At 40.8% G+C, this 13,877-nt stretch overlaps 1 protein-coding gene across 3 annotated transcripts in view; it reads right to left on the reverse strand.

Annotated features, from left to right (window-relative positions):
• Positions 1-6,439, reverse strand: part of STRN (striatin) — a 53,423-nt gene extending 46,984 nt beyond the window's left edge. For all 3 annotated transcript variants that reach the window (XM_088144629.1, XM_007420920.4, XM_007420919.4), the window contains exon 1: positions 5,972-6,439. In XM_088144629.1, coding sequence (XP_088000755.1) covers positions 5,972-6,259 — 288 coding nt within the window. In that variant the 5' untranslated portion in view covers positions 6,260-6,439. The remainder of the gene's footprint in view (positions 1-5,971) is intronic.
• Between the last annotated feature and the right edge of the window lie 7,438 nt (positions 6,440-13,877).

Below are 13,877 nucleotides of genomic sequence, written 5' to 3' on the forward strand. Positions count from 1 at the left end.
GGGGGGTGTTTTCATTTGTTTCACTGTTGTAGTGCTCTTACTATTAGAAAACTCCTTCTAACATTCAAGTGGAATCTGCTTTTCTGTAACTTAAACATATTCTTTTATGTCCTGCATGCTGAAATGAGATAGAACAGATTTATGCGACATCTTTTCATGAACCTGAAGGGTGCTATCATAACTCTCAGTGATCTTGCCACAAAGCTAAACAAACCCAGCTCCTTTAACCTCTATTCACAGAGTTTAGTTTCTAGTTTCCTGATCATTTTTGTTGCCTTTCACTGAGCCTGTTCCAATTTCTCTGAATCCTTCTTAAACTGGATACAGTACTCAAGGTGAGGTGTAAACAAAAGAAGAACAATTATTTGCAAGGACTCAGAAATTATACGACTGATGATGCAGTCTAGAATTGCAATTGCCTTCTTTGCAGCCACATCACATTGCTGGCTCACATTCATAGTCTGCAGTCAGCTACTATTCCAATATCTTTTTTCACAAGTACTGTTACCATGGAAGTTAATCTCCCATTTTACACATGCATATTTAATTTTGTTTCCAAAGGACAATTTTGCACTTGTCTCTGTAAAATTTCATTCTATTATTTTCAGCCCATTTCTCCAAAATATCAAGATAGTTTCACATACTTTTGCTATCTTCTAAGGTATTAGCTATCCCACCCAATTTTCCACTATCTGGAAATCTGGTAAACGTTTGCTGTACTACATCCAATTCATTCATGAAAATAATGAAAAACTGAAAATGTTTAACTTGTGGCATCCCTCTTGAAACCTCTAATTTATGAAGAACTATTTCTGATAACACTTTGAGTACAGCATGGACCAGCTACTTATGCATCTATTGTCATGCCATCCAGCTCATACAGAGGCTGCCTGCTAATCAGCATATTATAAAGTTGAGGCATGTTGTCAAACGCTTTGCTGAAGCCTGGATATCAATTAAATAAGTTGCCTAATCAAAAAGTGAGATAAGTTTGGGAGGATTTGTTCTTGATAAATCCACACGATAAATTATCCTAGTAATTACCACACTGTTTTCAAAATGCTCACAAATCAATTATTATCTGCTCTAGAATCTTCCCAGTTATTAATGTCAGATTGACTGGTTTGTAGTTCATAAAAACTTCATTCTTTCCCTTCTGAAAATAGAGGCAGCATTTGCTCTCTTCCAGTCATCTGACAGTTCACCAGCTTTCTAAAATTCCTCAAAGGTAATGCATAAAGATATGGCCACTCCATCTGTTAGGTCTTTCACTATCCATAGATGTAATTCATCAGCTCCCAGAGATATAAAATTGGAAGTAAAGAAGCACTTACTGACTATATTCTTATCAAACTCAAGCTTCAATCCTGCCTCTTCATACAGCCTTTCACAATTTCCTAGTACAACACACAAGGGCTGCTTTTTAAGAAGACTGCACAAAGCTAGTAGTTGAGAGTTGCTTTTCTGGATCGGTTAGCAGTTTGCCTCCACCTTTATGCTGATATTTTCTTTGTATTGTGAACATATCTACAGAAGCCATTTTTGTTCTCAGTCCAATACTCTGAGCTTTTACTTTCCTAACACCAGCTCTACAGTTCCAAGTTAAATGCCTGTACTTTTCCTTTGTGACCTGGCCCTCTCTCCATTTCCTGTATGTGTCCTTTTATGTTTTCAAATGTTCACTAAGCTTTTTGTGTAGCCATACTCATTTATTTTGCTGTCCTGCATTTTTTTTCCTCACTGAAATTGTTTGCAACTGTTCTTTTAGTTTCTACTTCTTTAGGGACTCTCATCCATCTTAAGCTCCTTCTCCAATTAGCTTCTCCTGACATGGAAGAGTAATTTATCATTACTTTGATAATGATATTTAAATCTCTCACTGATTGAGAATAGAAATATACAGTAGAGTAATATCAGCCTCCCTGTGCAATAAAATAATCTTTAAATATGCAAAAACAATTAGTGACGTGGGAAAGGCCCTTCTCAATGATGGTGCTTCACTGGAAGAATGTTCTCCTGACACTTAAGTTGCTGTTTTTCTGATGCCAAGCTAAAACTTTTTTTCCCCTTGAGCTACGATTAATTTTTCAGAATTTTACTTAAGACCATATCTCAACAATATTTAAAGCATTATTTGGTATTATATATAAATGCTTATTTATTATTCATAGATTATCCTGTGAAATGTTTATTTGAGGAGTGGAGCATAATTCCTTGTACAGATTACTCTCTGCTCTCCTGTATAAACAGAAAATAATCATTGTTCAATTCAGCATAGGAACACCCTAAAGAGGAATATAGTTTTGCTCTGCTAATGAGCTTCTAGGGGTACAAATTGGTACTAACATTCATTCTCCAAGAACTGAAAAAGATCAGCTCTTAACAATCATGAGAAGACGGGTTAGACAAATTGCTATTTATTTGTGGCCAGACTGTTAAACCAGCTAACATTTTCAGAAGTACTTTTATCACATTTCCCACTCCTGCAGACAATGGGACAAGCAGTTTCTTTGCATTAGTACACCATCTGCCTGCTTGCACTCTTATAATACAGATATTCTTAGTGGGAATGGGAAAATGTTGGTATCACTTTTTTAATATGATGTATTTTTACAAGGATTAAAAAAAACTGGAAAAATGCTTTCTGATGCTAACTACTGTCTTTTCACATATCACACATGAATGGTGATAATGAATGATTATTCAGAAATACTACCTAAATTTCCTACAGTAATTCTGTAAGATTTGCAATTCATATCCCAACTTTTGGAAAGAAACATCCACATTTCTCAGGTACAAACTGAACAATACCACTATTTTTATAGGAATCCACAATACTCAGGTCAACTCTAACTACTTTTCATTGCAATTATTTTATTATTTCAATCTCCATCTTGCTTTTTTGCTCATACGGCTTTCAAGACAGCTTACAGCAATACTGTAATAAATAAAACACAAATACTTCAAATATCCTAAAAAACAGTTTATATCACACCAACTTCACTATCCTAAATAGGTCTGGATAAAGAGGAAGAGTTAAGGTTCCTCACTTGAAAATGGGAAAAGAGGGAGAGCTAAATGCAACTCCTGAGAAATATAACACACAGCGTGCAATCAGCATTGAAGAAGCCCCTCTTCTGTGTGCTGGATGTAAAGCCTTAGAAAATGCAAACATCTTTAAGAGGAGCCTTTCTGCTAGTATTTGGTATGGATAAGTTTATATTAAGAAAAACCCTGAGTCTCTGGAGGAAAGCCTAAGGCCCTTTAATGAAATGCCTCTCATCCTTCTGGGTAGAAAAAGAAATATTAAAAATGGCAGAGAGAGAGAATTTAGGCAAGAAAATAACCAGCTGTTAAAAAAGTGAAGGGTATCCAAACTTTCGGTCAGAATTCCTGAATGTGTGAATCAATGTTTTAATAAAGCAAAGTGTAGATTCTAGTGAGTGAAGTCACTTTAAAATCCCCTAGGAAGAAAGAGTTATTGTTCCCTGCTCTAACATCCTTACAAAATATCTGCACATTAGAAAAAGAAAAGAATCTTAACTGGTATTACATATGTACTTGTAAAGGCAAGCAATGTCTGAGTTCTCTACTAAACCAGGCCTTTGTGTATCCAGCATGTTAGCAGCTAGTCACCTAGTGCATATTCATTTAATAACTCTTCACATCTAAAAAGTCTAACTGAACTTTTTCAAAATTCCTCGTCCTATCAGAACAATTAACATTTCTACTTTTCTGCTTCTACACTGTAAATTACAGAACAATAACTTTAAAATATGGAATACCAGACATCTCAGCATTTTTAATTCCAATGCAATTATATTAATTAGTATATTTTTTTGTAAGCTGCAACTTATGACATTTGAATAAAATGTCAAAGAATACACTTTCCACCATTATTACTCAACTATACAATCTTATGAAAGTCTTCTTAGAAGACCTGGCTTACTCCCAAGTAAATAAGTATTATACAGTGACATTCAAATGCATATTCAAAAATCAAATGGCACAGGCAACATATGACAGACAATATTCGATTATTTAACATTATTTAAACATCTCCAATCCATGTAACTCTAGGCAGCATATATGAGTAACCCAACATAGCACCAATCTTCAGCCATAAAACAATCAACAATACAAAGTCAGAATAAGAAGAAAACCAGAAAAGATAGGTTTACATCTGTAAAATACCCTAGACTTAAATTCCTGCTGAAATAAAATTGTTTTGAGAACCTTCCTGAATGCCAGCAGATGGGAGCTAATTGCACTTCTAGGGGGAGCACGTTCCATATTGCAGGAGCCACTACCAAGAAGGCCTGTCTCCTAATCTAAACTCTCCTGACTGTCATCTTCTCCTTCCCATCAGGAGAAATATGGAACAGACTCTCTTCCGATGTTATAATTGGGCAGGCATAGTTATATTAAACAAAGCATTCCTTTGGAATATAGAGCTTTACGCAGGGGGAAAAAAAGGAGTGTAATCAACCCTTGGACATATTTCTGCTATTGATTTTTAAATATTTTTCCAGCCAATTATGAGACAGGTTGCCTTTTGTTAATGGGCATCTCTGAGTTCACACTAGACAAGGTTAATGGAGAAATGACAATTATTTGTTTCAAATGACTCCTTTTCATGGAAGAAAAGGAGAGATCATCCCACAAGATTAGATAATAACATACTGATCCAGTAACCCAAATCCTAAAAATGGAAAGGCAATGATGCTTGCCTAAGTTTCACTTATGCTTTTTGTCAGTTCCCCATCCTCAAACACCATGCGGCTCAATTTGTGCAGGCTTACTCAAAAGCATTCACCATGTTGTTCAATTAGGTGCATTTTTAAGAATCCAAAGGACTTTTGCTTAAGCTGTGTTCAAGCACAAAACCTCATATGAGCCAATCTACTATACAGCTCCATTTAGCTCGGTGGCCTTTTGTTCAACCTGAAAGGCAAGAGACTTCCCAATCCGGCTGCAGTTTTTGCTTATACTACCAGGGTTTTAAGAGCTTACTAAAACTTGAAACTTCTGGTGAAGGTTACAGTATTTACTGAGAAAAATACAAATGCTGCAGAATAGAGTATTGCAGAATAGAGGCTAAAAATCTGAACAATGCATCAGAATCCCCACCCACCCCTTCAAGTCCCAAAACCAAAGGTAAGCCACTATAGACTTTACATTTCCCCTGTAATTGTTACATAACCAATTACTGGAACTGCATTCCATTCAGCTAAAACAGGGGCACTCTCTGGTATAATCAAAAGAGAGACTTTGGGACCCAGCAATGCCAACTTGATTTTCAACAATTCATTTAGTTTTATGGACCTTATTCACTACTAATACTTATTCACTATTTATAAAGGGAGGCACAAATCACAATCATATAGGGAATAAAATCACCATGCATTTGACTAACATTCTAAAGCATAGTATACACATGGCTCATTTATTCTGCAGCAAGAAAGGGCAGCAATCTTTCCCATTTAACCTCTGGCAACAGAAATAACTGACCACACATTTCTACTGAAAGGGGGCAAACACGTCACACGTGCTAGACGAGCTAGAATACAGAGGCATCAACATCCGGATGGCAATGCTCAACTTTCGCAGCTAATGTCCCTCGGCCGCACAGAAATTGGGGGGGGGGGATCTCTTTGCAAGACCGAGGCTGCCAGCAACCACCCTTCTCCGAAGTTCCGCACGCGAGGAAAGGCTGGCGAGGTGAAGGAAGGGCGCCCTGCGAGCGCCCGGGGCTCCCTAAAAGCCCCGAAGTGGCACGAAGTCAATCGCTCCCCCGCCGTTCCGAAGCTCTGCGTCCAGCTGTGGAGAAGGCACCGCGGGGGCGGAGAACGAAGCCTTCCTGACAGGTGTGGGTGGGGAAGGAGAGGAGCTCGACAGGTTGGGAGGCGGCGGCCCTGGGCGAGCAACCCAGCCCGAGGGGGGAGAGGAAAGTCAGCGGGGGGAACGTTACCTGCAGCTCCGCCCGCTCTGCCTCCCACTCGGCTCTCTCGGCCTCGAAGCGGCCCCACTCGTGCTGCAGGAAATGCAGGATGCCGGGGACGCTGTACTGAGCCCGCGCTGCAGAGGCCGGGGCCGGCCCTGCCGAAGCCCCGCCAGCGGCGGCCGCTGCCGCCGCCACCGCAGCCGCCGCTTCTCCGGACTCCAGCCCCGGCCCGGCCCCACCCGGAGGTGGCGGCAGCAGCAGCGCGTTGTTGTTGTTGTTGTTGAAGAAGACACCGGGCCCCGCCTGCTCGTCCATGGCCGGAGCCGTCGTCGCGGCAGGCAGGAGAGGCTTTCTGCTCCTCCTCCGCACCTCGCCCGAGCGGCCGCTACAGTCGCTGCCGACGTCCGCGGTCCGCCAGCCCCGCTCCCCACTCCAGCTCGCTCAGTGGAAGCAGTAACAAACTGGGCGCGTCCCCTACGCCGTCAGCGCCTGACAGCCGCCCCCGCCGGCGGCTACCGAGCCTCGCTAGGGTCAATTCCAAAACGCGTTCAGCGCGGGTTGGCCCAAGGCATCTTGGGAAATGCAGTTTCTGCACCAGTTTTCTGAGTCTGACGCCGGGAAAGATGCAGAGAACGTCTGCAAAAGATAATCTGGTGCTCGCAGGGTACAAAAATCTCAGCTTCGATTTGCACATAGAAAAAACTGTGTTTGTTTTTGTTTTAAAGTGGAGAAAAGAAATTATTTTCTGAAAGCGACTAAAACTTATGAGTGAATTTATGGGTGAGTTGATGCATGTAAAGTGAAGTACATTGGTGCCAAGAATCCCAATTAGCGATACAAACTACTGGAATCATAGCTACCAGTGACCAATGAAGAAAGAAAACTTGAAGTTAAAGGTAAACAGTTCAACGAAGATGTTGACACAGTGTGCGCCCACTATAAAAAAAGACCAACAGCATGTTAGAATTAATAAATAGTTCTGAAAATAAAGATGCCAATATTATAATGCCCTGATATAAATCAAGGATGTCACTGTCTCTCTTAAAGTTTTGGTCACTGCACCTCTAATGGATATCGTGGAGCTAGAGAAGGTTCAGAGGAGGGAAAATAAGATGATCAAGAGGCTGGAGCAGTTTGTGGCATTTGGATAAAATAGATGCAGAAAAGCTATTTTCCTCTTCCCAAAATGCTAGAACCAGAGGTCACTCAATGAAATTGAATCCTGGAAGAGTGAGGGTAGCAAACGGGAATTTTTTTATTTGGGCTGCAGGTTGCCAGCACAAGTTCTGTATCAGTTCTCTATCAAGTAGCCTGAGTTACTTTTGAAGCTGAGGAACTGATCTCCCCATTAGACAAGTGGCCAGTTAAGACACCGACGATGGAATCTTTCCAAGGTAACTCTTCAACATCGCTTGTGATGCTTGTACATGGTTTGTCTAGATTGCTTTCCTCCTGTTCTTCTGCTCTGTTAGAGTAGCATGTGAAAAGCCTCTAGCCAAATGAGCAGATAATCAACCAAACCAATTTTGCACATGAAAAAGTACATGCATTGCTCTGTTCCTATGAAGCACAATAACAGTCCCACTACTGTGTCACAGTACTTTTTTTAAGCAGGTAGAAAGCATGAACCATGCACAGACGTGGGTGAGAAGTGAAAATGAGGCACAGAGGCGGGCAAAGTGAATGTGCTCCACCTCAGTGCCATGTGTGTCAGGCCTTCAAGGTAGGCAAGGTCAGGAAGCAGGAGTTGCTAGGAGACTTGGAATGTATTTTAATGCAGTTAAGGAATTGTAGCAGAATATTAAAAGCCTGTCATAGCCTCCTTCTACTTCAAGGTACGTAACCCAATCAAGACTTGTTCTGAGTTTCTTTTTCATACTTACTACTTTCCCAAGGTTGAAATAAGTTCTGTAAGGGCTTGGTATTCCCCTCCTGCTTCTCTGAGTCAAACCAAAATTCCATCACACCATAAATCATTGCCAAGCCTTGTGTTGTATCAAAATGAGGCCTATCTCAACCATCAACCTTAAAAGAGGTGGTTGCTGTTCCCTCTTCCAACACCTGCTACCTCACTTTGTGTGATGAGATCCAGTATTTTAATATTTGCTACTTCATACAAATAAATCATGGTTACATAAGTCTGACAAGAACCATCCTTCTCAATACAATATAAATCTCTGTTGACAATCTGCTGAAAATCATGGCTAGTCTGTTCTTTGCTGATTCCTTTAAGAGGTATCTTGGAGAATTTAGTTTATGCCTTTAGTGTAAGCTAAGTTTTAGGTTTTTCCTTGATTGGATCAGCAGTTAGTCCTCCTTCAGATTGTGTTTTAGTCCACCGTTGTAGAACAACTGTATGCAATTATAATTATGCTTTGATTTCTCTTATTGCTCAGTAGTCATTTTCTGTTATTTTTTCTTCTCCATCAGTCATAAATCACAGATCATTGAGATGATAGCAAAGACCTAATACCAGCCCATGTTATTTAAGGATGGTGTTAAATAAACAATTTAGTTGTACTTTATTCATGCCAAACAGTATCTACATGCAGATTATCACAAGATAGGTTTAGTAGCTACATTTCAAAGTTGTTTTATATATGATCACTTATTCTTAATGTATTATCTGAGGCAAGCATGATGTTTTGCAGATTGAAGGCCTCACTTGAGCTTTGAGTGGTAGGCTACCTTAGCTGGGGCCCTGATGTTTTAATTAAATTAAAGAGAGTTAAGGTGACTATTCCTATGTATTTAATCACTTTCGAAATGTCACATTAAAATGACAATTTGGTGTCAAATCTTTGATCAGTGCCAGATGATGAGATCCACAAGGGTAGAAGGCAGTCCTCTAATTACTGGGGAAGAGATGATATAGCCAGATCAAAACCACAAGGAATTCTGATCACTGCTGGTACCAGTATTGAAAGAGAAGTTTTTTATTTTATAAGTACACGTAAGTCAGAAGCATATATAAAAGAAAACCTGAAATTGTTAAAGCAAAAATGAAGCATATTAAACTGTATATTTTTGGAATAAGTAAACTTAGTGGACTGGCTTGTGTCACTTTTAATCGGAATATTACATGATATATTTGAGATCATAAGACCATACAAAAGAATGACGTAGCAATGATATTCAAAAAAGACATAGCTGACTATGTAGTGACAGCCTCATATCTATTAGAATTAGGGGATATTCAATTAAAAACAATGTTATACAACTGTATATACCTACTACAGGTGCAATGGTGGAAAATACACAGGAATTTTATGGTAAATTGCAAGAGATGCTAAATACAACATTTAGAAAGAATATATTATTAATTAAACAAACCTATATAGATACCCGTTTACTAGAAGTTACTCTGAGTGGCGAACAAGTATAAAAAAATATAATTAAAAAAAGTTTTTTTGAGGCTCCAATAAAACTTGCATCCATCAACCAACCATGCTGGCTCTATCAACACTGCAATTGCAGGGCCTGGAAGAAAAGCCAGGTCTTCACAGTCTTCCTGAAGGCCAACAAGGTCAGGGCCATATGAATCTCTGGGCAAGGGGCTATTCCATAAGGCAGGCATGACAGAGAAATTGTGCTTCTGAAGCCCCACCAAGCAGCTTTGTTTCACTGCCAGATCTAGTGGGATAGGCAGAAATCACTACAGACAGTCAGTCCCACTGGTAACCTGGCCCCATGCTATGTAGGGCTTTAAAGGTGATGACCAGCACCTTGAATTGTACCTGGAAGCCTACTGGGAGACAGTGCAGCTCACTGAGTAATAGCATTATGTAGTTGTACCGCAGTGCTCCTACTATTGCCATGCCACTGCATTCTGGACCAGCTGCAGCTTCCGAATGCTCTTCAAGGGCAGCTCCATGTAAAGTGCATTACAATAGCCCAATTGGGAGGTCAGTTAAGCATGAGTGACTGTGAGCAGTGCCTAGGAAAAGACACAACTTGAGCAGAAGATATATTTGTGTAACAGCTGTCCTAGCCACAGCTGCCACCCACTCTTTGAACAGGACCCATCAGTCCAGGAGAACCCACGGATTGCACACCAACTTTTACTAAGGGAGTGTAAACCCAACCAGAGTTATATATGGCAAACCACTAGATATGTAGGTGCCTATAACCCACAACCACTTAGTCTTGTCAGGGTTGAGCCAAAGCCAGTTCTTCCCCATCTAGGCCTGTAGAGCCTCCAGGCACAACAAAAGCATCTCCACAGCATCACTTGGACCACCTTAGGCAGAAATGTACAACTGAGTATTATCAGCATACTGATAAAACTAGACCCCATGATTATGGATGGCATCACCCAGCTGTTTCATGTAGATGTTAAATAGGAGCAGGGAGAGAATTGAGCTCTAAGGCACTCTCAAAGCAGAGCCTTAGGGCCTAGACTTAGACCTCTCACCCCCTACCAACCCTGACAGGAATCAGCCTTGCAGGAAGGAGAATTACTGAAGAACTGTGCCTCCGACTCCCAATTTCCTCAGCTGACCCAGAAGGATACCTTAAGTAGGTCAGGAATGCAAAAATTGGAGGTGGAAGAACCTGGAGTGACAGAAATATTTAGACTGGGTAAAAGTAATAATGCAAGAATTTAGTTAATAAAATTTTGCAGAGATTTTTTTTAATTGCCAAAACACACTTTATACAGCATAAATAGATTCTACCCTTAGAAATCATGAGACAAACAACATTGGACCTACTGACTACCCAGCTGTTTCTAGATCACATTTTCTGGTACAGGGGCTTAGTTAATCATTGATCTCAGATTGTGGCTCTCAATTTAAATCTGGGTTCTAGAAACCCTCTTAGTTACTGGACATTTATATTTATCTGTCATTGGCTCATTGCCCAGAACTGAATGGGCAGAAAGGAAAAATATGGTATTAGAACAATATTTGTGTTGCTATCTATCCTATTAACAGAACAATAGGCCTGACTGGTTGCTATTTGAAGAATTTAAATATAACATTCTGTATATTTCTATTGGCAGGTCTCCCTTCCAAGCAAACATGGCTATCACCTGTGCTGTTTGTACTGCAGGACTCCTGCCTCTGTGGTTTCTCATTTCCTGCAAGAGAAATAAGTGGCACAGCTGATCCTAAGAGAACAGTTGGATTTGGCTAAGGCTGTATAAATGGGCAGCTGATGCTCATAGGTAGAACAGTGCCAGAATTGCTGTGGGGCATTTGGTGTGGCTTTCCATTAAGTTTGTACCTTCCTCCTGTCCAAGAAACTGCCCTCATTATTTATTGGCTCTTTCCCTGTGACAGCTCAGATCAGCCCTGTAACCTTTTATTTGCAATTACTGCATTGAAAATATACCCGATATTTTATAGCAATCTTTATTAGGAAGGGGCCTCCCTGTGTCTTGTATTCTGCAACTTCCCCCATCTGAAATTTCCAAGTGAGCCTCATCTCCCCGAACTATCTACTGCCATATCAGACTTTGATCAACAAAGAGGGCTCTGTGTTCCCTATTACACCTACTTTGCAAGCTGCTGTTTTAGACTCATGTTGAATGGGGAAAGTGGAGTACATTCCAGCCTTTTTGGGTTCTTCCACTTCTGTCAGCCTTCAAGTAGATCAGTCTAGGAATCCAATGCCATGTAGACCAGTACTACTGTTATTGTAAAGCTATAGTAACAGAATCTTGCAAGTCTGAATGCTCTTCCCCCTCCCTCCCTTTATCTTCTTGAGAACTAGGGAGGGGCTTGTCTGCCATGTTTACTTAGGTTACATTCCTGCCCAGGACTCAAGCCTCTTTTATCTGCCTGTTGACTTAGTAGCAGCTCTTCCTCCTGTCCCTCAAGGCCATTCCCTCTTCAATTTCATACTTACCAATTAACCTTGAGGACAGGCCTAGTCCATCTTTGCAAACTGGAGGGGGGGTTATTGCTGTCAATCCATTCCATGGCAAGGAGGAGAGCAAATCTGAAGGGGGAGGTAAGAGTGTGATAGTGTGGCTACCATACCTCAGGAACACAGAGGGGGCAGCAAGTCAGTTAAGGGAGGAAATAGGGCCATTACAGAAGAGATTCTTGAGTCTGGGGGAGGGTAGGGGGAGTGTCAAAAAGAAACTCAGAGTAACTCCATCTTAATTACACTAGGTATAAGTTGTGCAGGAGGATTACTTTAATAGGCTTTCAAGATCCTGTTACATTTCCCTACTAACAATAAAGATCTTTCCAAAAATCCAAGTGGTTTTTGTTTCCTGACTTTGCCAGCCTCGCAGGGCTGGACAGAAAATTCTTAAAAAAGGAGTGCCATTATGGGCATAGCTAGTTAGAAGCTGATGTGGCTACTCCCTGCCATGCCCTCTAACAGGTGGGCATATTTGTTGGGCTGCGTACACCCAGTTTTCTAGGAATGCTTATGTGGCCTTGCTGCATTCTTGAAAATGATGCTATTACGCCAAAGGTGGCGTTACAAAATGCTGACAGAAAGGACAATCAAACTTCTGAACCTGCAACATTCATCGTTTTCTTATTTTGAATTTATAAACAACTGCACTTGAATGGTAAGTATGCATTCAAATTTAGAGAGAGATACACTGTACAGTGGAACCTCGGTTTACAAACTTAATTCGTTCCGTGACTCTGGTCGCACCCCGAATTGGTCGCAACCCAAAGGAAATTTTCCCATAAGGTTCAATGTAATTACCATTAATCCATTCTAGCTTGGAGGACAGGGAGGCGGCTATTGCTTGGAGGGAGAGTCCCCCCCCCCACGACCATGTGTCAGGGGTGGAAAATGGCCGTGGACCACGTGTCAGGGGCGGAAAAATGGCTGCGGACCACATGTCAGGGGCAGAAAAATGGCCACGGACCACGTGTCAGGGGCGGAAAAATGGCCGCGGACCATGTGTCAGGGGTGGAAAATGGCCGCGGACCACGTGTCAGGGGCGGAAAAATGGCTGCGGACCATGTGTCAGGGGCGGAAAATGGCCGCGGACCATGTGTCAGGGGTGGAAAATGGCCGCGGACTGTGTCACAGGAGGGAAAATGGCCGCGGATCCGGTTCGTAACCCGAGGTGGAGTTCGCAAACTGAGGTAAATTTTTGCGGCCGGAGCTGGTCGTAACCCGAAAAGTTCGTTAACAGAGGCGTTCATAACCCGAGGTACCACTGTATTTAGTTTTGTACAATGTAGAGATGGTTTCAACTTCTGTTAAAACTTACTTTGATAAAGAGTGCCTAAACTTTGCATACAGCTGCATTAGGTAGTTCATTGTAATAAATAAAAACTCGAATTAATAATTACAGTGTTTCATTTATTACAACTCAGCTTCCTTAGTAAGAGCATTCCTTAAAATCTAATAGATAATAGTTATCAATATGAATTTCTAGAGGTTGCACACATCACAAAATGATCATACATACATACCTATCACACTCTTCCTTTTTGGAGTAAGCAATATTATGTAAGAACATTAAAAAGAATTAAGAAATATTAAGCCAAAAAAAATCAAGGTATGAGATAACAAAAGATAATGGCATTTTTTTCATTCAGCAGCCACTGTTTTCTTTTACAGTCAAAACCAATTTCATTGTTTTGCAATATGTACTTTTTCTGATGCAATATGAACATTACAACAGGCAGAAAGGAATTAGAGTGGGATATTCATATATGTCATGAAAATGGCTTTAAGGAGTTTAAGGATAATAAACAAAAGAATATGCTCAAAATTTATTAGAATAGCAGACACAGGCATACTCCAATCTCTGTTATGAACCACTCTCTTTTTTATTCTAGAAGTGTAATATTTATTTATTTGCTGGTGCTTATATGCCATTCCAATCCAGCAGGACATGAGGCAAGTTATGAACTGAACTGTATCTATTTTGGGGACGGGGGCGGGCGAGTGGAGTGTCCATTGTTAGATGTAATTCTAGGCCTACAGCCTTCCCCTATTTCTTGGTCTT

This window comes from Python bivittatus, unplaced genomic scaffold, assembly GCF_059951505.1.
Source record: "Python bivittatus isolate LINGU-HERP-01145 unplaced genomic scaffold, Pbiv_v1 ctg000020_np1212, whole genome shotgun sequence".
Lineage (NCBI taxonomy): Eukaryota > Metazoa > Chordata > Lepidosauria > Squamata > Pythonidae > Python > Python bivittatus.